This window comes from Myxine glutinosa, chromosome 5 (genome assembly GCF_964187855.1).
Source record: "Myxine glutinosa chromosome 5, kmMyxGlut1.1, whole genome shotgun sequence".
Classification (NCBI taxonomy): domain Eukaryota; kingdom Metazoa; phylum Chordata; class Myxini; order Myxiniformes; family Myxinidae; genus Myxine; species Myxine glutinosa.
The window spans coordinates 48,595,925-48,616,877 of NC_136265.1; the positions used below are offsets into that span (position 1 = coordinate 48,595,925).

General features: G+C 45.5%; 1 protein-coding gene across 2 annotated transcripts in view; it reads left to right on the forward strand.

Annotated features, from left to right (window-relative positions):
* SNX29 (sorting nexin 29) overlaps positions 1-20,953 on the forward strand; it is a 476,585-nt gene that overhangs the window by 31,922 nt on the left and 423,710 nt on the right. For both annotated transcript variants that reach the window (XM_078778010.1, XM_078778011.1), the window contains exon 6: positions 11,554-11,624. In XM_078778010.1, the coding sequence (XP_078634136.1) occupies positions 11,554-11,624 (71 nt within the window). The remainder of the gene's footprint in view (positions 1-11,553; positions 11,625-20,953) is intronic.

Consider the following 20,953-nt stretch of genomic DNA (forward strand, 5'->3'; position numbering starts at 1 on the left):
TCTTCTGTTTTTAAAGAGTTTTTTTCTTTGATCAAATATGGCTGTCAGACAACGTGATGGATGACATCATAAATTTATAGTCTGTTATATAATTGTTGTGTAGATCACGCTCAATCAATTTCAAACTGATCAGACTAAGCGTTGACCCTGTCAATTATGACGTCATAATTAAGGCACCCATGACATGATCATCAACAACACTTATTCCCCATGCGGAGTTCTTTACAATGAGCCACGTTTAAAATTTTTCCCATGGAGCAGTTTTGGAGATATGGAGGTGCAATGTTTTTTGCTTTTTCCAAGATGGCGTCTGTACCACGTGACCTATGATGTCATAATTATCATTAAAATATTCTACACGAGGAGGTGCTCCTATGGACAAAATTTCTTGGCCATCAGACTAACAGTTGCGGATAATTTTTTTTTTTCATACTTATCAGATCAAGAGTTGTACTTGTTGAAATTGCCCAAATTGCCTACAAGGCCCGAGTGCTTGCACGGTGTCCCCTCCTTGATGAGAGTGAGCTTTCCCAGGTTGCAATCTGCGGGAGACTTTTGTCAGGGTAACTACCTCCGCCACCAAAGGTGGTCAGATGTTATGGTTTCACCCCTGTCTGTCGTCTGTCTGTTTGTGAACAGGAAATCTCAAAAAGTTGTGGACGGGTTTGGCGAAGAGTTTGGGTGTGACAAGTACGAAATGAATAGATTTTGGTGAAGATCCGGATACGAGAATGGTTTTCAATTTTTAAGTGATTCTTCACCATTCATTGATGATATGAACCACCTTTGGAGGCCATTTTTCCCCACAGAGCAGGGGTTGGACTTTTTTGGGCACCCTGGGTCATCATCAGAATATCTTATTCCCCATGGGACATACATGACAATTTATTTTTATTTTTATTGTATACAAGATCGAGGCTCGTGAAAGAGCGAACATTAATCACACAGAAAGACAAACCGACACATAAAACATATAACATCGGGAGCGGTAGACAAGATGGGGAGAGAGGGGGAAGGACACAAACACAACAATTGAGAGCGGGGACCGAGAGACATGGAGACATCGAGAGATCTGAGAGAGGGCGAGGGCTTTGGGGGGGAGGCATGGGAAGGGGGGGGGGGGGTGGGAGAGGTATAAAACATATGGACACTGCCAGGACTTCCAGGAAAGAAGTTGGAATTTCAAACAAGGTGGATCTGGGGTGAATTAGCGGGGGTAGAAAAGATCAAGGTTTTGGATGGGGGAAGATAAGAGATGGTGGTGAACAGCTGTTTTAAAGACCTGGAGGGAGGAGTGGGATTGAAGGGAGTGAGGGAGTTTGTTCCAGAGGCGGGAGAAAAGAGGAATGAAAGAGTGAAGGTGAGCAGAGAGCCGAGATTTCGGCAGTTTAACCATCAGAGGGTTGCTGGCAGATCTTGTGCGACCTGTAGGAATATTTGGGGGACAGAGCACAGAGAGAGAGCTGGGGGTGCAAGGCCGGAGAGGAGTCGGTAGAAGACAGAAAAACCACCTACCTGCCTGCGGTGAGTGAGTGAAAGGCCCTCAGAGATAGCTTCATCGTGGGAGATTCCAATAATTCTGAAAGCTTTGGTTTCAACAGCGTGAAGCCGAGCTAGGTGTGAGGCAGGAGCACCGGCCCATAGGGGAGAACAGTATTCCATTGAGCTGCGGATGAAAGCCTTGTATGTGGTGAGGAGCTCAGGTGTGCCGAGGAAGGACTTCGCACGACGGAGGATGCCCAGTCGGCGACTGGCTTTGGAGGCCAGCTTGGAAATGTGGTTTTCCCAAGAAAGATCATGGCAGATAGTGAGACCCAAAAGCTTGAGCGACAGAACTTCTTGGAGAGGATTGTTGAGAAAGTAGATGGGAGGGTTGTCCAGTCGATCTTTTTGGAGAGACATAGTAAGAGTGTGAGATTTGTCAGGATTGAAAGACATGTTCCACTTGTTTGACCAGTCTGTGATTTTGTCCAAGTCTTCAGAGAGTGAGGAGGCTGCAGACTGCCGATCTGAGGGAAGAGGAATGGAGCGGCAGAGAGTGGAGTCATCAGCAAAGAGATAGAGAGGATTTTCAAGAGAGTCAGAGAGATCATTGATGAAGACCAGAAAAAGCACGGGGCCCAGAACATTGCCTTAGGGAACTCCAGCCTGAACAGGAAGAGAAGATGAGAGAAACCCATTCAGGGCCACACGTTGACGACGACTAGAGAGGAAGTCCGCCAGCCATGCGTGGAGATTTCCATGGATACCAAAGGAGGAGAGTTTGGTGAGCAGAGCGGGGTGCCAGACCGTGTCGAAGGCACGTGATATGTCGAGGGAGACAGCTCTAATTTCCTGTTTGGCATTGAGGACCTCCATCCATTGTTGAGACAGCAGAAGCAGCATGTCCAGAGTAGAGTGACCTGGTCTGAAACCAAATTGATGATCAGAGATAAAGCCATTGGAGAAGAGGAAAGATTTCATATCCGAAGCAATGATGGATTCCATGACTTTGCTGATAATTGGGAGAAGGCTGATTGGTCTGTAGTTGCTAGGATCTGTTTTTGCACCTTTTTTGTGCAAAGCAGTGATGTTGGCTGATTTCCAAGCAGATGGCAGTTGACCTTGAGCAAAAGAGAGGGTGAAGAGAACAGAGAGAGGGTGAGATAGAGCGGCAGAGCAGGATTTTAGGACCCGTGGGCTGATGCCGTCGGGTCCAGTTGCAGAATCAGAGTCGAGGGTTGACAGAAACTTTTCCACCTTGTCAGGAGGAAAGGACACGGAGTCCAGGAGCAGCAGGGTACGACTGGGTATGGTGGGTACAGAGAGGGATGGGTTTGGGACACAAGATTTAGAGGCAATCACAGAGTTGAGGCATTCAGCTTTTTCACGTGCAGAGTCAGCTGTGTAGCCGTTTGAGGTAAGGGAGGGGATGGAGGGGGAACAAACACCAGAAACGGATTTGACCAGACGCCACCAGGATTTGGAAGAGGGAGACAGATAAGAGAGTTCGGTCTTGAGAACGGAGAGATATTGTTTCCTGGCTTTCCTGAGGGTGGACACACACTTGTTTCGGGCTTTGTGAAAGGAAATGAGATTTCCTTCCGTTGGATTTGCTTTCCAGGAGACGAAGGCAAGTTGTTTCTGGGCAACAGCCTCACCACAAGAATCCGTGTACCATGGACGGGAGGAAGGGTATGACAACTGAAGACGAGATGGGATAAATCAGTGCATGAGAGAGAGCAATTTACTTTGGAAGAATTCCCAGGATGAGTTGATGTCAGAGGTGGTAGAGATGGGAGACCAGTCCAGATGATTGATGGCTGCTTGAAGACCGTGCCAGTTGGCCTGAGTGAAATGCCAGACTCGTCGACGCTGAGCAGGCTCCCTGAGGATGGTCAGAGAGATGTCCACTTTAACAAGGACATGATCAGATGATCCGATTGGAGCAGAAGAAGAGCAGCAGACATTTTCAGGGAAGTTAGTCATAACCAAGTCCAGAAGAGAAGATGTTCCGTTGACTGAGATCCGGGTCGGGAAATTGACAGATTGTGTCAGTCCCAGTGAGTCGCAGAAGTCCTTTGCTGAGGAGCCATGGCTGGTGAGAGAGGTACCCACACCCAGCCAACTGGCGTGATGACAGTTGAAATCACCACATATGAGGAAGAGAGAGTTGGGATGAGTAGATAGAAGTTGGTCCATATTATCAGACAGCGAGATGTAGATGGTGTCATCACTGTTTGGTGGACGGTACAACACACATATGAGCAAGAGGTGGGAGCGAAGGGGAAGCCATAGCCGGAGGTATTCCTGGGGGTGAGGTGGAGAGAGTGCAGTGCAGGGCGAGTGAGGAAGAGAGTTTTTGATAAAGATAGCAACCCTGCCTCCAGGACGAGGCTCAGGTCTATCATACCGGAGGAGGGAGTAGCCCGGGAGAGATACTAAGGAATCAGAGACATCATAAAGGAGGAAAGTTTCTGTTAAGCAGATCACGTCTGGTTTGACAGAAGCAACCTGTATGGAGAGATCAGTTAAGTTTGAACGAAGGCCCCGGATGTTTGAGGTCCATACCGTTAATGAAGAGGAAGGGGGAGCATCAGATACAGAACAGGGGGGAGGAGGGGTAGGGTAAGATGTGTAAGAGGTGGAAGAGGTAGGGAGAGCTGTTGAAGGTGTGTCAGAGATTTCAGAATAGCTCGGAGAAAGGGAAGGATGGGGCGGACAAAAGGTTTGATGGTGATTGGGTGAGGCACAATGAGGTGTTATTTGAGGAGGGGGAAGAGCGAGGCAGAAGGTTGGGGGAGATGGAGGTGAGAGTTGGAAGGGGGAAGAAGCGGGGAGGATGCTTTGAGGAGGGGGAGTGAGAGGGGGGAAATTGAGAAGCAATGAGGGTGGGGAGATTTGAAGGGGAGGGGTGAGGGGGGAGTTTGGGAGGGAAGGGACAAGGGGAGGGATTTGAAAGGGATGGGATATGGGGGAGATTTGGAGGGGAGGGGTGAGGGAGTAGTCTAGGAGGGGAGGGGCGAGGGGGCGTCTTGGTGGGGAGGGGTGAGGGGGTAGTTTAGGAGGGAGGGGAAAGGGGGGAGATTTGAAAGGGATGGGTGATGGGGAAGATTTGGAGGGGAGGGGTGATGTGGAAGATTTGGAGGGGAGGGGTTATGGGGAAGATTTGGAGGGGAGGGGTGAGATTGGATTTTAGAAAGTGTACGATTTATGGGAAACAAACATTTATTGCAAAATGAGTTTCTTGTGACCTTCGAGTTAAAAATACGTTTGAGGATGGAGGATGGAGTGCAGGAGAGTTTAGGGAATGTAGAAAAAAGGCACTATAGGAGATGGATATTTTTTTTGGGATGAATTGATTTGGTGAGCAAGTCGAAAGCAGCCTTTTAAAGAAGAAGAAGAAAAAGGTGTTATAAAATATGACGGAATACATAACTTGAGGGGAAAGTGTAAACATTGAAGGTTAATAACAGTGAAAAGTATCTGGGGAAATGGGGGAGAAACACATGGTCGAAGAACGAACGAACGAATAAGAATGAATAAACGAATGAGAACAGAGAAGGAAATGTATTTTTTTTTTTTTTTTTTAGTTGAGATTTACACAAGGATGTAGGCTATGGGTGAAAAGACTGGGAATACAGAGAACGAAAGTTATTGGATCACAAACGACGGACCGCTGAGAGAAAAATACAGGGAACCATCATGACAATGAGCCATGTTTCAATTTTTTCCATTGACCTTTATCGGAGATATATAGGTCAACGTTTTTCCAAGATGGCGTCCATACCACGTGACCTATGACGTCATAATTGTGAATAAAAAATTATACAGGCAGAGGCGCTCCTACGGTAAATTTTCGTGTCATTCGGACCAGCGGTTACCGAGAAAATGAATTTTAAAAATGCAGACAGGTGTTGCCACATCTGCCACACGTATGCCACAAATGCCTGGTGTTGGCTTAGCAGTTAGGGTGCCGGCTTGGGATCCTGGGTTCGAATCCCGGTCGATCGCTGAATTAACACCAGGGGGGTTGACTCAGCCTGTAATCCTTCCGAGGTCGGCAAATTGAGTACCAGCTTGCTGGGATGAATGGTCCCGGTGTGTACCCCGGTTTAGAATAGGTACACCGTATCCCTACGCATCGTAAGAGGCGACTTAGGGTTGGCGTCAGGATGGGCATCCGGCCATTAAAACATTGCCTCAAACAGGGAACCATGATTGTCATGCGGCCTGCAAGGCTAACCCCCGCTCTAGCGGGGAAACAACAACAACAAAATGCATTTTAAAGGCCATTTTCCCTGCTAGAGCGGGGGTTAGCCTTGCGGTCCCCATGACAATCTTCTCCATTTTGCCCTATTTTCTGCATCTCTCCTTGTTAACCCCCTTGCCCGCATTTCTTCTTCCACCATCTTTAGCCAAGTCTTTCTCGGTCTTCCCCGTTTTCTACTTCCTTCTACATTCATTTCCATCACTCTTCTCAACCAGTCACGTTCATCCTTCCTCAACACATGACCAAACCATCTCAACCTGTTCCTCTTCACAGCATCAATCACAGGCCCTATTCTAGCGGGGAAAATGGCCTTAAAACGATCATTCATTCATTCATATATTCAGACAGGTGCGTACGCATGCCACACGCATGCCACACGCATGCCACACGCATGCCACACGCATGCCACACGCACGCCACACGCACGCCACACGTACGCCACACGTACGCCACACGTACGCCACACGTATGCCACACGTATGCAAACGAATGCCTAACCCTGATTTTTCGCTTCGCGAGCGCACAATAACAACAGAACAATAGTCCTAATCATCTATGATGTGGCATTGTATCATATGCACCAGACTTGGTGATGTAACGGTTAGAGCCTCCTCTCTGTGTCTGGGAGGTCGGCGTTTCGAACCCCGGCCGAGTCACACCAAAGACTTTTACAACTGCACGTGCTGCTTCCTTGCTTGACGCTCAGCGTTTAAAAAGATCGAACATGAACAAACAACCACCAGTTGGTAATAGTAGTGCAAGCTTTAATGGGTCTAATGGCTTTCTCACGCGTCAAGGTTCCTTGTGAGGGAACTCGCATTATCGTCTTGCAAGGCTAATCTTGTCGTCTTGCGTCTGCGGAATAGAACAATGGATGAAATCAACAGAACGCTGATTGAAGTATCCTTGCAGCTTCCCACTGCGGTTGGCATACTTTGATCAGGTTGGCATACTTTGATCAACGTTCTGTCGATTCGACCGTTTGATGAAAGAAAATTTTATTCTCAATTTGTCATGGTCATTATCGCACGGAAACAATACGACGAGCATTGAAGCATTTGCATAGTTAATAAAAGACCCAATTAAAACAAGCAAATATCCATTTTCATTCATAGTGAAAGATGAAAACGAGGCAGGATTTAATGATAAGGCGTCAAACTGTCATAAGGTTGTAGAACCAGGATTGTTCTATGCTGTCTTTGCATTTTTTTTATTTTTTTTGTATACTGAATCGAGGCTCGTGAAAGAGCTAACATTTATTTCACAAACAAATCAAACAGACAAACAAAATATATAACAAGAGGGAGCGGAAGACAAGATGGGGAGAGAAGGGGAAGCACACAAACACAACATTTGAGAGCAGGGAGATGTGTGGGAGGGAGAGGGCTTGGGGGGAGGAGGCGTGGGAAGGGGGTGGGGGGGGGGGGGGGGTGGGAGAAGTATAAAACACAAGGACACCAAGGACTTCCAGGACAGAAGTTGGTATTTCAAAAAAGTGGATTTTGGGTGAAATTAGCGGGGGTAGAAAAGATCAAGGTTTTGGATGGGGGAAGATAAGAGATGGTGGTGAACAGTTGTATTAAAGACCTGGAGGGTGCAGAGGGATTGAAGAGAGTGAGGCAGTTTGTTCCAGAGGCGGGAGAAAAGAGGAATGAAGGAGTGAAGGTGAGCAGAGAGTCTTGATTTTGGCAGTTTAACCATAAGAGGGTTGCAGGCAGATCTTGTGTGACCTGTAGGAATATTTGGGGGACAGAGCCCAGAGAGAGCTGGGGGGGGGGGGGGGCAAGGCCAGAGAGGAGTCGGTAGAAGACGGAAAGACCACCAACCTGCCTGCGGTGAGTGAGTGAAAGGCCCTTGGCATTTGCTTCATCGCGGGAGATTCCAATGATTCTGAACGCGTTGGTTTCAACAGCGTGAAGACGAGCTAGGTGTGAGGCAGGAGCACCAGCCCAGAGGGGAGAGCAGTATTCCATTGAGCTGTGGATTTAGCCTTGTATGTGGTGAAGAGCTCAGGTGTGCCAAGGAAGGACTTCGCATGACGGAGGATGCCCAGTCGGCGACTGGCTTTGGTGGCCAGATTTGAAATGTGGTTTTCCCAGGAAGGATCATGGCAGATAGTGAGACCCAAAAGCTTCAGTGACAGAACTTCTTGGAGAGGATTATTCAGAAAGTGGATGGGAGGGTTGTCCAGTCGGTCTTTTCGGAGAGACATCGTAAGAGTGTGAGATTTTTCAGGATTGAAAGACATGTTCCACTTGTTTGTCCTGTCTGTGATTTTGTCCAGGTCTGCAGAGAGTGAGGAGGCTGCAGACTGCCGATCTGAGGGATGAGGAATGGAGCGACAGAGAGTAGAGTCATCAGGAAAGAGATAGAGAGGATTTTCAAGAGAGTCAGAGAGATCATTGATGAAGACCATAAAAAGCACAGGGCCCAGAACACTGCCTTGGGGAACTCCAGCCTGAACAGGAAGAGGAGATGAGAGAAACCCAAATGAGGAACCCAAACCCAATGAGAAACCCAAATTAGAGTGATGTTGCATTGCCCTTGAACAAAATCATCCTTTCCTATTTTGATCCATTTTGATAGAGCAACAATGTTATTGGGAGCTTGGTGTTGGCCTAGCAGTTAGGGTGCCAGCTTGGGATCCGAGGATCCTGGGTTTGAATCCCGGTCGATTACTGAATTAACGGCAATTGGGTTGACTCAGCCTGTCATCCTTCCGAGGTCGGCAAATTGAGTACCAGCTCACTGGTAATTCCCTGTGTGTCGCAAGAGGCGACTAACAGGGTTGGCGGCAGGAAGGGCATCCGGCCATAAAACATTGCTTCAAAAAAGGGGACCATGGTGCCCAAAAAAGGCCAACCCCCTGCTGTGCGGGGAAAAATGGCCTCTAAAGGTGGTTCAACGATGTGTTTGGGCCAGTGTTTGGATGGCCAAGCCGATTTGAGTCTGTCTCACTGAGCTAGAGACTATTTGGTTGCTTGCTTAAGGTTTCCTATATATGCACTTCTTACTCAATCGCCCCCATTCCCCTCTCGCACCCTTCAGCCCCAATTAAAATTTCCCTTCGGAAGAGTTGCGGAGTTTACAGTAGCCGCCGCGGGGCTCTCACCAACCGCTGATTGTCTACCCCACACAATCGGTTGACTCAGCAGAGTGCGAGAGAAGATGCTGAATTCCACGTCGTTGTAGCCAAGCTGCAAGTTTTCCTGGTGTTATTTGCGATCTCGGTGAGACTGTAATTTTCCGTATGACTCGTGTATAAATTCTGGCAAATTGTATGTGAATGGGGGGAACGCAATTTCTGCACCTGCCGCTGCCTTGCTCTTGTGACTCACAAGCGCTGTCCCGATGCATCAAAATATGGATCATCTGTGTGGGAGTATCACTGCGGGTTTGTAGCTCTAACCATACATCAACGTCCGATGGCTGAGGCGGCAATGAAGCGGGAGATCCATTGCATATGTCTTGCTCTTTTAAATTACTGGGCTTTTTTTCCTCCCCGGAAGTGATGAATCTTCGATACTATTGTCTATAACTTAACCTTTTGTATGTAAATACAATTTTAAATACTCAAATCGTTCTTATAAGAGTGATATAAGGTTAACATTGACTTTTATTGAACAGGGTGGCCTGAAAGTTACTATACCCCTCCCAAGTAGAGCTTTCGTTCTTCCTGCACAGCTCCCATCCAGTTTGACAGAGAGGTATAAAGGGACAGGACGTCGTAACCTGATTTTTTTTTTTTTTTTTTTTGTATACTGAATCGAGGCTCGTGAAAGAGCTAACATTTATTTCACAAACAAATCAACCAGACAAACAAAATATATAAAAAGAGGGAGCGGAAGACAAGATGGGGAGAGAAGGGGAAGCACACAAACACAACATTTGAGAGCAGGGAGATGTGTGGGAGGGAGAGGGCTTGGGGGTAGGAGGCGTGGGAAGTGGGGGGGGGGGGGGGGGGGGGAGAAGTATAAAACACAAGGACACCAAGGACTTCCAGGACAGAAGTTGGTATTTCAAAAAAGTGGATTTGGGGTGAAATTAGCGGGGGTAGAAAAGATCAAGGTTTTGGATGGGGGAAGATAAGAGATGGTGGTGAACAGCTGTTTTAAAGACCTGGAGGGTGGAGTGGGATTGAATAGAGTGAGGGAGTTTGTTCCAGAGGTGGGAGAAAAGAGGAATGAAAGAGTGAAGGTGAGTGGAAAGTCTTGATTTTGGCAGTTTAACCATAAGAGGGTTGCAGGCAGATCTTGTGCGACCTGTAGGAATATTTGGGGGACAGAGCCCAGAGAGAGCTGGGGGGGCAAGGCCAGAGAGGAGTCGGTAGAAGACGGAAAGACCACCAACCTGCCTGCGGTGAGTGAGTGAAAGGCCCTCGGAGTTAGCTTCATCGCGGGAGATTCCAATGATTCTGAACGCTTTGGTTTCAACAGCGTGAAGACGAGCTAGGCGTGAGGCAGGAGAACCAGCCCAGAGGGGAGAGCAGTATTGATATTCCCAATTTAATTGGACAATGCCCATCCCCTCACAGGCAATAGTGAAGCATTGATCACTTAACAGAGTTTTCTTGCGTATAATGCATTGTTTCGTACTTGAAACACGCAAGCCAACACTTTCTTTTCTTGAATGTTGTTTGCCTATTTTTTTGTCTCCTTGTGTCATAATTTTCAAATTATCACATGAAACTTGACGGCAACAATCATTCAAAAAGTTGTTTTTTGAAAAAATGATTTTTGTCAACAATGAATAAATTTCAAACTCTGGACAAGAGTGCTGTGGGATTTTGGTCAAGTCTATATGACCATTTGGCATTCACCAAAACTGCAGTGAGATGACAGCCGTTTGCTAGGAATCTTTACCTAATGTTGCGACAAATTGCCTTTGAACCCCAAGCAAAAAAACAAGGAGCTGATACTCTCAGTCCCCCGACTTTCGGGTGGTATGAGGAATTAATCTGTATAATATAAAAGCTAAATGTTGAATGGTTTTTGAAATATCACGTACACAAGCCAAGTTACCAAGATGGTTGCCATGGCAACATAATTCAGAGAATCGCAGCCGTGATCTAATCAGGTTGTGATAATGTCATGAGCAATAGATATCTGCAATATGAAAGCTAAATGTTGAATGATTTTTGAAATATCACGTACACAAGCCAAGTTACCGAGATGGTTGCCATGGCAACATAATTCAGAGAATCACAGCCGTGATCTAATCAGGTTGTGATAATGTCATGAGGAATAGATATCTGCAATATGAAAGCTAAATGTTGAATGATTTTTGAAATATCATGTGCACAAACCAAGTTACCAAGATGGTTTCCATGGAAAAATGATTCAGCCAATCACAGCCATGATCTAATTATGTTGAGATAATGTCACGAGAACTAGATATGTGCAGTATGAAAGATAAATTTTCAAAGTTTTTTTTTTTTTAAAAAGTACACAAAGGGAAAGGGAAAAGTACACAAAAGTATATGGACAGATGATCGGTCGGTTGGTCGGTTGGATGGAGTTAATATGAATGTCCTCCATCTCCGACCTTGTCGGAGGGACGGGGGATAAAAAAATTGAAGGATCGCAAATTTGCTCACGATAAATGGCTCTTTGCCTGAGCTGCATTTCCTCATTCCCATGAGCATCTTCGTCGAAAGTACATCGCGTTTTCCATGGAAGCAAGTGGATAATACTTTTGAACCGAAATAACAAGATGATGTTGCAGTTAAATAAATCCTTCACCAAGAGTTTGTCTTTGGTTATTACTCCATCATTCATGTGTCCCTTCTCAATTCTTTCCAGGGTGTTTTATGAGGATTGGGCGTTCCTGATGGACGATGAGAGGGCGAGCATGCTTCCCACGATGGCTGCAGGTTGGTGTTCACTACCACACCACTGGATTTGTCAGAACATAACTGTCTGGATTTATCAGGGTCCGTCGCACCACAGTTTTTCAAAACAGGTTTTCTTCATGGGAAATAGCCATCACGTTTGAAGGGAAAAATCATGATCTCAAAGGCCGAAGTAAGTCTTTACAGTTTTGAGATGAGCCTTTTTTTCATAACATTGAATTAAGCGGAAACCCTAGACAGTATTGCATGGTAGTGATGACATTATTAGCCCATCCCGTGCACAGCAGGAGACCGGGTTTTGTAATCACTTCTGTTTGTCTCTGTCTGTCTGTGTGTGTGTTTGTCCGTCTGGGCCATAACTTTATTTTACCATTTGTGTTATTGTCATCAATTTTTCACCAAAGCTTCATTATGATAATACAGAGAGGGCAAATTAATAATTTTGTCAAAAGGTCAAAAGCTCAAAGGTCAGCGCCACATAAAATCATCAATTTTCATCCAATTGACCTGAAATTTCAATTTATAATTCGGGTTTTGTCATCAAATATTTTAAAAAGCTTTATTATGAGAATATGGAGAAGGCAAATTAATAATTTTTTAAAAAGTAAAGGTCAGCATCACATAAAATCATAAATTTTCATCCAATTGACCTGAAATTTCAATTTACCATTTGAGTTTTGTCATCAAATTTTCAAAAAAGGTTTATTATGAGAATATGGAGAAGATAAATGAATAATTTGGTTAAAACGTCAAAGGTCAGCATCACTTACAATCATCAATTTTCATCCGATTGACCTGAAATTTTAAGAATCTGAATATTGGGTCACTGCATTGGTTCATAAATCAAAAGCTAGAAGCAGATTGGTTTTTTAGATCAAAAGGTCAAGGTTGCGTAAAATTGCCAATTTTCACCCAAATGACCTGAAATTTAAAGAATTTGCATATTGGGTCACTAAATTGGTTCACCAATCAAAAGCTCGAAGGTGATTATTTGTTAGATCTAAAGCTCACAAGGTAAAGGCTGCATAAAATCATCAATTTTCATTTTGTATTTTTTTTAAAACTATTTTTGGTATTTGAGTGTACAGAAGAAGAAGAACAAGAACAAGACACCTGAATGCAAACGGGTGCGGACGGGCTTTGCATTTTCAGATGCTTTCTCGTTTGTGTTGTTTAGAGAGAGGTGTTTGTGAAGACAGCCATAGATTGGAGTTATTGCTTTTTTGAGGTGGTTTTGTATACAGGTCAAGGCTTGTGGAAGAGCTAGAACATGGAATGGATCAGGGCACAACAGACCAAAAGGAACAGTAGAGAGAGGTGTGGGGAGAGACACCAACAGCAGGGTTGAAAGACAAAATAGAGGGAGACTTGGATAAATAAATGATGTTGAGTTGAATGAGGGGTGGCAGAGGCTGCATGGGGTGGATTAGACTGATACAAAAGGAAACTCCTAGGAGGAAAAACTGGAAATTTTGAAGGAGTAGGGATTGGGATGAGTTAACAACGGTAGAAACGATCATGGTTGTGGATTGCGGACAATCTGAGATGGTGGCGAGCAGCTTTCTTGAAGATATGAAGGTATGAATGGCATTGAAGAGGATGTGGAAGTTGGTTCCACGGGTGGGAAAAAGGAACAAATGAGTGGATGTCGTTAGACACTTAGAATCGAGTCATGGTTTCTACTTGCACCCTCAAAACTTGTGGTGGGTGCAGTGGGTGGGGTGTATGTGGTGGTTATGGGTGGCTTTGCGGCACATACGGGTGCAGTGTGGATGTGGCTAGTGTGGGCAGTGGTGAGGATGTGGCAGATACAGTTGGGGGTGTGGCATGTGGCATGTAGGGGTGTAGTGGACTAGAGGTGGGAGTGGATGGTGGGTAGGGTGCGGCATGTGGATGGGATGCTGTGGGTCCAGGTAGCGGAGGGGTGTGCTGTGGGTGTAGGTATTGTTTGGGTTGCAGTGTGGATGGCAGTTGGGATGCTGTGAATGCATATTGTGGTGGCGTCGGGTGGGGATATGCAGGAATTTGGCCGGGGAAATGCTTTTTGTCGGCTGTGAAACTAGTGTGTGTGTGTGTGCGTGTGCGTGTGCGTGTGCGTGCGTGCGTGCACGCGCGCATTCTTTATTTTGCAGCAAGGATTGGATGCATAATGTTTTTTTTTTTTTTTTTTTTTTTTTTTTTTTGTATACAAGATCGAGGCTCGTGAAAGAGCGAACATTAATCACACAGAAAGACAAACCGACACATAAAACATATAACATCGGGAGCGGTAGACAAGATGGGGAGAGAGGGGGAAGGACACAAACACAACATTTGAGAGCAGGGACCGAGAGACATGGAGACATCGAGAGATCTGAGAGAGGGCGAGGGCTTTGGGGGGGGGGGCATGGGAAGGGGGCGGTGGGAGAGGTATAAAACATATGGACACTACCAGGACTTCCAGGAAAGAAGTTGGAATTTCAAACAAGGTGGATCTGGGGTGAATTAGCGGGGGTAGAAAAGATCAAGGTTTTGGATGGGGGAAGATAAGAGATGGTGGTGAACAGCTGTTTTAAAGACCTGGAGGGAGGAGTGGGATTGAAGGGAGTGAGGGAGTTTGTTCCAGAGGCGGGAGAAAAGAGGAATGAAAGAGTGAAGGTGAGCAGAGAGCCGAGATTTCGGCAGTTTAACCATCAGAGGGTTGCTGGCAGATCTTGTGCGACCTGTAGGAATATTTGGGGGACAGAGCACAGAGAGAGCTGGGGGTGCAAGGCCGGAGAGGAGTCGGTAGAAGACAGAAAGACCACCTACCTGCCTGCGGTGAGTGAGTGAAAGGCCCTCAGAGATAGCTTCATCACGGGAGATTCCAATAATTCTGAAAGCTTTGGTTTCAACAGCGTGAAGCCGACCTAGGTGTGAGGCAGGAGCACCGGCCCATAGGGGAGAACAGTATTCCATTGAGCTGCGGATGAAAGCCTTGTATGTGGTGAGGAGCTCAGGTGTGCCGAGGAAGGACTTCGCACGACGGAGGATGCCCAGTCGGCGACTGGCTTTGGAGGCCAGCTTGGAAATGTGGTTTTCCCAAGAAAGATCATGGCAGATAGTGAGACCCAAAATCTTGAGCGACAGAACTTCTTGGAGAGGATTGTTGAGAAAGTAGATGGGAGGGTTGTCCAGTCGATCTTTTTGGAGAGACATAGTAAGAGTGTGAGATTTGTCAGGATTGAAAGACATGTTCCACTTGTTTGACCAGTCTGTGATTTTGTCCAGGTCTTCAGAGAGTGAGGAGGCAGCAGACTGCCGATCTGAGGGAAGAGGAATGGAGCGGCAGAGAGTGGAGTCATCAGCAAAGAGATAGAGAGGATTTTCGAGACAGTCAGAGAGATCATTGATGAAGACCAGAAAAAGCACGGGGCCCAGAACACTGCCTTGGGGAACTCCAGCCTGAACAGGAAGATGAGATGAGAGAAACCCATTCAGGGCCACACGTTGACGACGACTAGAGAGGAAGTCCGCCAGCCATGCGTGGAGATTTCCATGGATACCAAAGGAGGAGAGTTTGGTGAGCAGAGCGGGGTGCCAGACCGTGTCGAAGGCACGTGATATGTCGAGGGAGACAGCTCTAATTTCCTGTTTGGCATTGAGGACCTCCATCCATTGTTGAGACAGCAGAAGCAGCATGTCCAGAGTAGAGTGACCTGGTCTGAAACCAAATTGATGATCAGAGATCAAGCCATTGGAGAAGAGGAAAGATTTCATATCCGAAGCAATGATGGATTCCATGACTTTGCTGATAATTGGGAGAAGGCTGATTGGTCTGTAGTTGCTAGGATCTGTTTTTGCACCTTTTTTGTGCAAAGCGGTGATGTTGGCTGATTTCCAAGCAGATGGCAGTTGACCTTGAGCAAAAGAGAGGGTGAAGAGAACAGAGAGAGGGTGAGATAGAGCGGCAGAGCAGGATTTTAGGACCCGTGGGCTGATGCCGTCGGGTCCAGTTGCAGAATCAGAGTCGAGGGTTGACAGAAACTTTTCCACCTTGTCAGGAGGAAAGGACACGGAGTCCAGGAGCAGCAGGGTACGACTGGGTATGGTGGGTACAGAGAGGGATGGGTTTGGGACACAAGATTTAGAGGCAAACACAGAGTTGAGGCATTCAGCTTTTTCACGTGCGGAGTCAGCTGTGTAGCCGTTTGAGGTAAGGGAGGGGATGGAGGGGGAACAAACACCAGAAACGGATTTGACCAGACGCCACCAGGATTTGGAAGAGGGAGACAGATAAGAGAGTTCGGTCTTGAGAACGGAGAGATATTGTTTCCTGGCTCTCCTGAGGGTGGACACACACTTGTTTCGGGCTTTGTGAAAGGAAATGAGATTTCCTTCCGTTGGATTTGCTTTCCAGGAGACGAAGGCAAGTTGTTTCTGGGCAACAGCCTCACCACAAGATTCCGTGTACCATGGACGGGAGGAAGGGTATGACAACTGAAGACGAGATGGGATAAATCTGTGCATGAGAGAGAGCAATTTACTTTGGAAGAATTCCCAGGATGAGTTGATGTCAGAGGTGGTAGAGATGGGAGACCAGTCCAGATGATTGATGGCTGCTTGAAGACCGTGCCAGTTGGCCTGAGTGAAATGCCAGACTCGTCGACGCAGAGCATGTGGTTGTTTGTTTGTTTTGCAAAGGAACCAGGGTGAGGGATATTTATGGGAGGTTGGGTGGCGTTGTAGGTTTACAGTAGTAAGACGTTGGTTGTGGTACGTTTAACGTGTGGTACGTGTGTGGTACGTCTAGTACGTCGTCTCGTACGTCTAGGGAAAGTTTACTCCTTCAAATGCAAATTCTCCCTTTTCCTTTTTGTTCATTTTCCTCATTTATCTTTCTTTTACTCATAATTTCTCTTCTTCTTTATGTGTAGTCTTAATGTCTACACTCTACGGGGAGATGAATTCTTTCTGGAAGGCTCAATTGGCTGTGCCTGGATGAGTTTGAGGGTAGAGGAGCAGCAGCTGAAACCCAAATCCTATTCAGATTCTTCCTAATGAGTCTTTGTTTGCTGTTTGCTTATTCCGGTTCCTTCTTACTAGGGCATGCCCGTACTATATATATATCTAAAATTATATCCCCCCCCCCTCTATTTACATGAAATGGTTTGGTCCAAAGCGAACGGCTTGCGAGTACGGTGACAATCCCCCCCCTCTATTTACATGAAATGGTTTGGTCCAAAGCGAACGGCTTGCGAGTGGTGACAATCCCCCCCCTCTATTTACATGCAATGGTTTGGTCCAAAGCGAACGGCTTCCGGAGTTTGGTAAAGAAATCGCCATCGCGTGCACAAACGCGCAGGAAAGCGAATGAATCGCAAATTCGTTTTTATTAGTTGTAAAACATAGTTTAACGCCAACATAGTTTGCAAACGTGAAATAAATGAATACGCTCTCAAATGTGCCATCCGAGGCAGAGTGTGCCCGCCACGTTCGGCACACGCGATCGTTCGCTGCTCTCTGATTGGTTGAATCGTTTTTTGGACATAGCTCGGTAAGTAATTGTCCGATTAATATGAAACCTTGAAAAGGCACATCCTCGGGTCCCCAGCAATATACCTGGCAAGTTAAAAGTATATCGGACCCGTGGTTGTCGAGAAACAGCGGTCACAGACAAACAAACGTACAGACGTACAGACGTACAGACAGAGATTACTGGAATTATAGATAGATGACTCCAATGCAGTATTTTGTCTTTCATTTGAATCGAAATAGGTACAGGTTGCCTATGCCGATTCGGAATAGGTACAGAATAGGTACAGGAATAGGTACAGGAAAAGTAAAACAATAGGTTCAGGTTGCTGACGTGATTGTAAGAAAATGGTTGTGATGTAATTGTTTTTCCTGGTATTTTTCTGAGAATATGGATGGGAACAAAATTTGAGAGCAATATACGTCATCCTTCCTTCTCGAAGTGTGGGCGAGCTGTTGTCCCTGTTCTCTGCTGTTGTACTTGTGTGCTTCCCTCTCTCTCCCCATATTGTCTCTCGCTCCCTTTATTGTATGTTTTGTGTGTCCGTTTGTCCTTTTTATGATTGATGTTAGCTCTTTCAAAACCTCGATCTTGTATCCCCCCCAAAAAAAGAAGCTATCTCTGGCATTATGGCCACGTTCCAAAATTCCTGCCCTAACTAGTTGGACATCAGGCCTTCCAGCCGGTTAATAAACACTCGGACCAAGCTTTGTCCGTTTAAGAAGAAGAAACTGTCAACCTATGGTTGGAAGAATGGTGTTATCACCAATGTTTCAGGGTTAGGAGGCATTGTGAATCTTTTAGTGGTCAAAGGGAGTGTTTTGAAATTGATGGCCCTAATCCTAAACAGTAGAGAGGCAGGGTATTGAGGCAAGAACCATTGCAAGGTTTGCAGTGGGAATTGAGGTTGTTTTCTTCGGTGAGAGGAGGGCAGAAAGGCTATACGGGAAGGAACTGCAATTGATGATGTGATTGGTAAGTCCTGGCATCAAAAAATATTTGTAGGAAGGCTAAACTACAAAATATTCTCAAGCAATGCCAAGAGTTTAGATAATATTACGCTTAGGTCCCCCGTCGGGGAAGTGATGTGAGTTGACAAAGTGGAAGACGCAGAAAACATGCTATGATATGATATTTCGCTCACAAGGTTCAGACATACATGGAGGCGGCCATCTTGGATTTTGACGTGGCGACCCAATTTTCAATAGCCTTCTTCCTTGTGCCTAGATACACCCACACACCAGATTAGAAGTTGGTACTTCGCTTATTTTTCAAGATATTTAGCTCACAAGGTTCAGACATACATGGCATCAGACATACATTGCGGCGGCGATCTTGGATTTTGACGTGGGTTGCACCCACACACCAAATTCGAATGCGGTCCTTTGCTTACGCACGCACGCACGGACGGACGGACGCACGGACGGACGGACGGACACACGGACGGAGGGGAAAACCATAGTCCCCCTTTCGCCCCGCGGTGCGATGGGGGACAAAAATGGAAGAGCTCGAAGCTAAAGTAGATAGCGAGGCATAGGAGGTTGTTTCACTAAAGCGAGACGTGGTTTAATCAGGGGACAGATTGGAGGACAATACTTGAAGGTTACAAGACGTATAGATGTGATCGGAAGGATGAAATTGTAGGTGGAGCAATCTGTGTAAATGACAGGGTTATATCGAGAGAAAGGGATGAAATTAGGGAGACAATTAATGTACTGGATTCTGTGTTGATTGAGGTTAGAGATTGTAAGAATAGTAAGATACTTGTAGGATACTTTTATATGGGGCTCATGGTATGAGGGAAGAGCAGGAAATAGGCCTATGAAAAGGGGACTATTTATTATGGGGTTTTTAATTAGCCAAGGTTAGATCGAGTCCAGGAGCTGAGCAATGGGCAGACAGAGGAGGAGTTTGTAGATCTAGTCCAGGATTGGTTTTTAAGTTAGCTTGTAGAAAATCCCATAAGGGGGATTGCAGTGTTGGACTTCCTTTTAAGTAATCATCCCAATATGGCGGAAGAGGTGGCGGGAAGAGAGCATTTATGGACCAGTGAACATAATAATGTCTGTGCAACGATACTGCCGAGAGTCGGAATTCAGAATCGTTGAGTAAGGGTGTTAGATTTCAGGGAGGCAAGTTTGCCTGAGCAGATGGCGAGCATTGAAGGGAGACGAAGAGAGTTAGACGCCATGTGTTGGGAGAGGTTAACGAGAGTTCCGTTTGCAGCAGAGAAATGGGCAACCTAAAACGAACAAATACTTAGGATGCAGAGAAAGTATATTTCCATGAAGTCCACCGTGCACCTTATCCCCCATCCCCTGGACAGTGTTCCCAGAAAAATAACTCTTTTGCACTCGATATCAAATTGGGCCGTTTCCATGGCAATCTATTGAAAACTAGGACGCCACTCAGTAGAGCGCATACTCCCGCCGTCGGTCAAGTTGGAATAATACGTTTTGTTTAACATCCCCTCTCCCCAAAACAATAAATGAAAAAGAAAGTAGGCCCTATCAAAGAATTTATTTTGATATATCTCGGAATTAGAGGAGAAAAACATCATTTAAGAATAAGAATAAAAGCTTTAATGCAGTAAAACTGAAAAAGAATTCCCCCAAAAAAGTCCTGGATCTGGAATAATATCCTGAGCTTCACCAAAAACTAATCAATTCTTCCTTATCCCAAGGGCAATCATCCCACCAACTTTCATCCAAATCCGTTCAGAACTTTTCCAGATATCTTGTTCACAAACACACGAACATACGTACACACACACACACACACACACACAAACACACACACGTACACACACGTACACACACGTACACACACGTACACACACACACACACACACGGACACGAACGAATGCATTACTCCTTGGTGGGAGTAATTAAACCATTGCACCTAGATCAGTAAATCAGGCATATCTCGCGAAATCTTAATAGATATAATAACAAAACTGGTACCAAAATAGAGGTTATGCAGTTATTCTTTAACAACGATTATGTTAATTAGCTAATTTGCATAATCATGAATATTCATAAAAAATTGAAATGTTGCTTAAAATTCGAAAACTGTCAACTTCAACACCTCTCAGAAATTATAGAATAGGTTTATTCAAATCGAAATCTGCACCAATACATTTCCAAATTCGGGACAATTACAATGCTACCCCCATTTGGTGCTCTGGAATATTAATAATTAGGGTCAATTAGCAAAATGAACCCTACGGCCTCAAAAAGCCATCTTCTTCTTTAGAGGCTATCATCACTTGTAGGTGAAATTTATCTTCAGATTTGTGACCAAATGGATCCGAAAAACAAAGATATATCGTAAAATAAATAATTTTTGAACAGTGGAAGCTGTAGATTACACATTGCACTGACATTTCAGAATGCATCCAGGAATTAGTAACTTCCAAGAGTAAGAAAAAAAAAAAAAAAAAACATTTAGAGGCCATTTTTCCCCGCAAAGCGGGGGTTGGCCTTTTTCGGGGACCGTGGTTGTTGTTGTTTTTTTGGTCCCCTTTTTGAAGCAATGTTTTACGGCCGGATGCCCTTCCTGCCACCAACCCTTTTTGTCGCCTTTTACGACAAGCAGGGAATTACCAGTGAACTGGTACTCAATATTCCAAGTATCCAAGGTCCAAGGTCCAAGAGTAAGTGATATTTAAAAAGTTTGTTTTTTAAATTGCGTATCCCATAGGGCAATGTTGTCTGAAACAGCATCTGTCTGTCCATCTGGTGGATGTACAGTATGTGTGTATCTCCCTCACAAATGTCCATCAATCAGAGCTGAGGATCTGGTCACATGACTGGGGGACAGCGTTTCGTAACTATTACAGTTGCATATTTTACT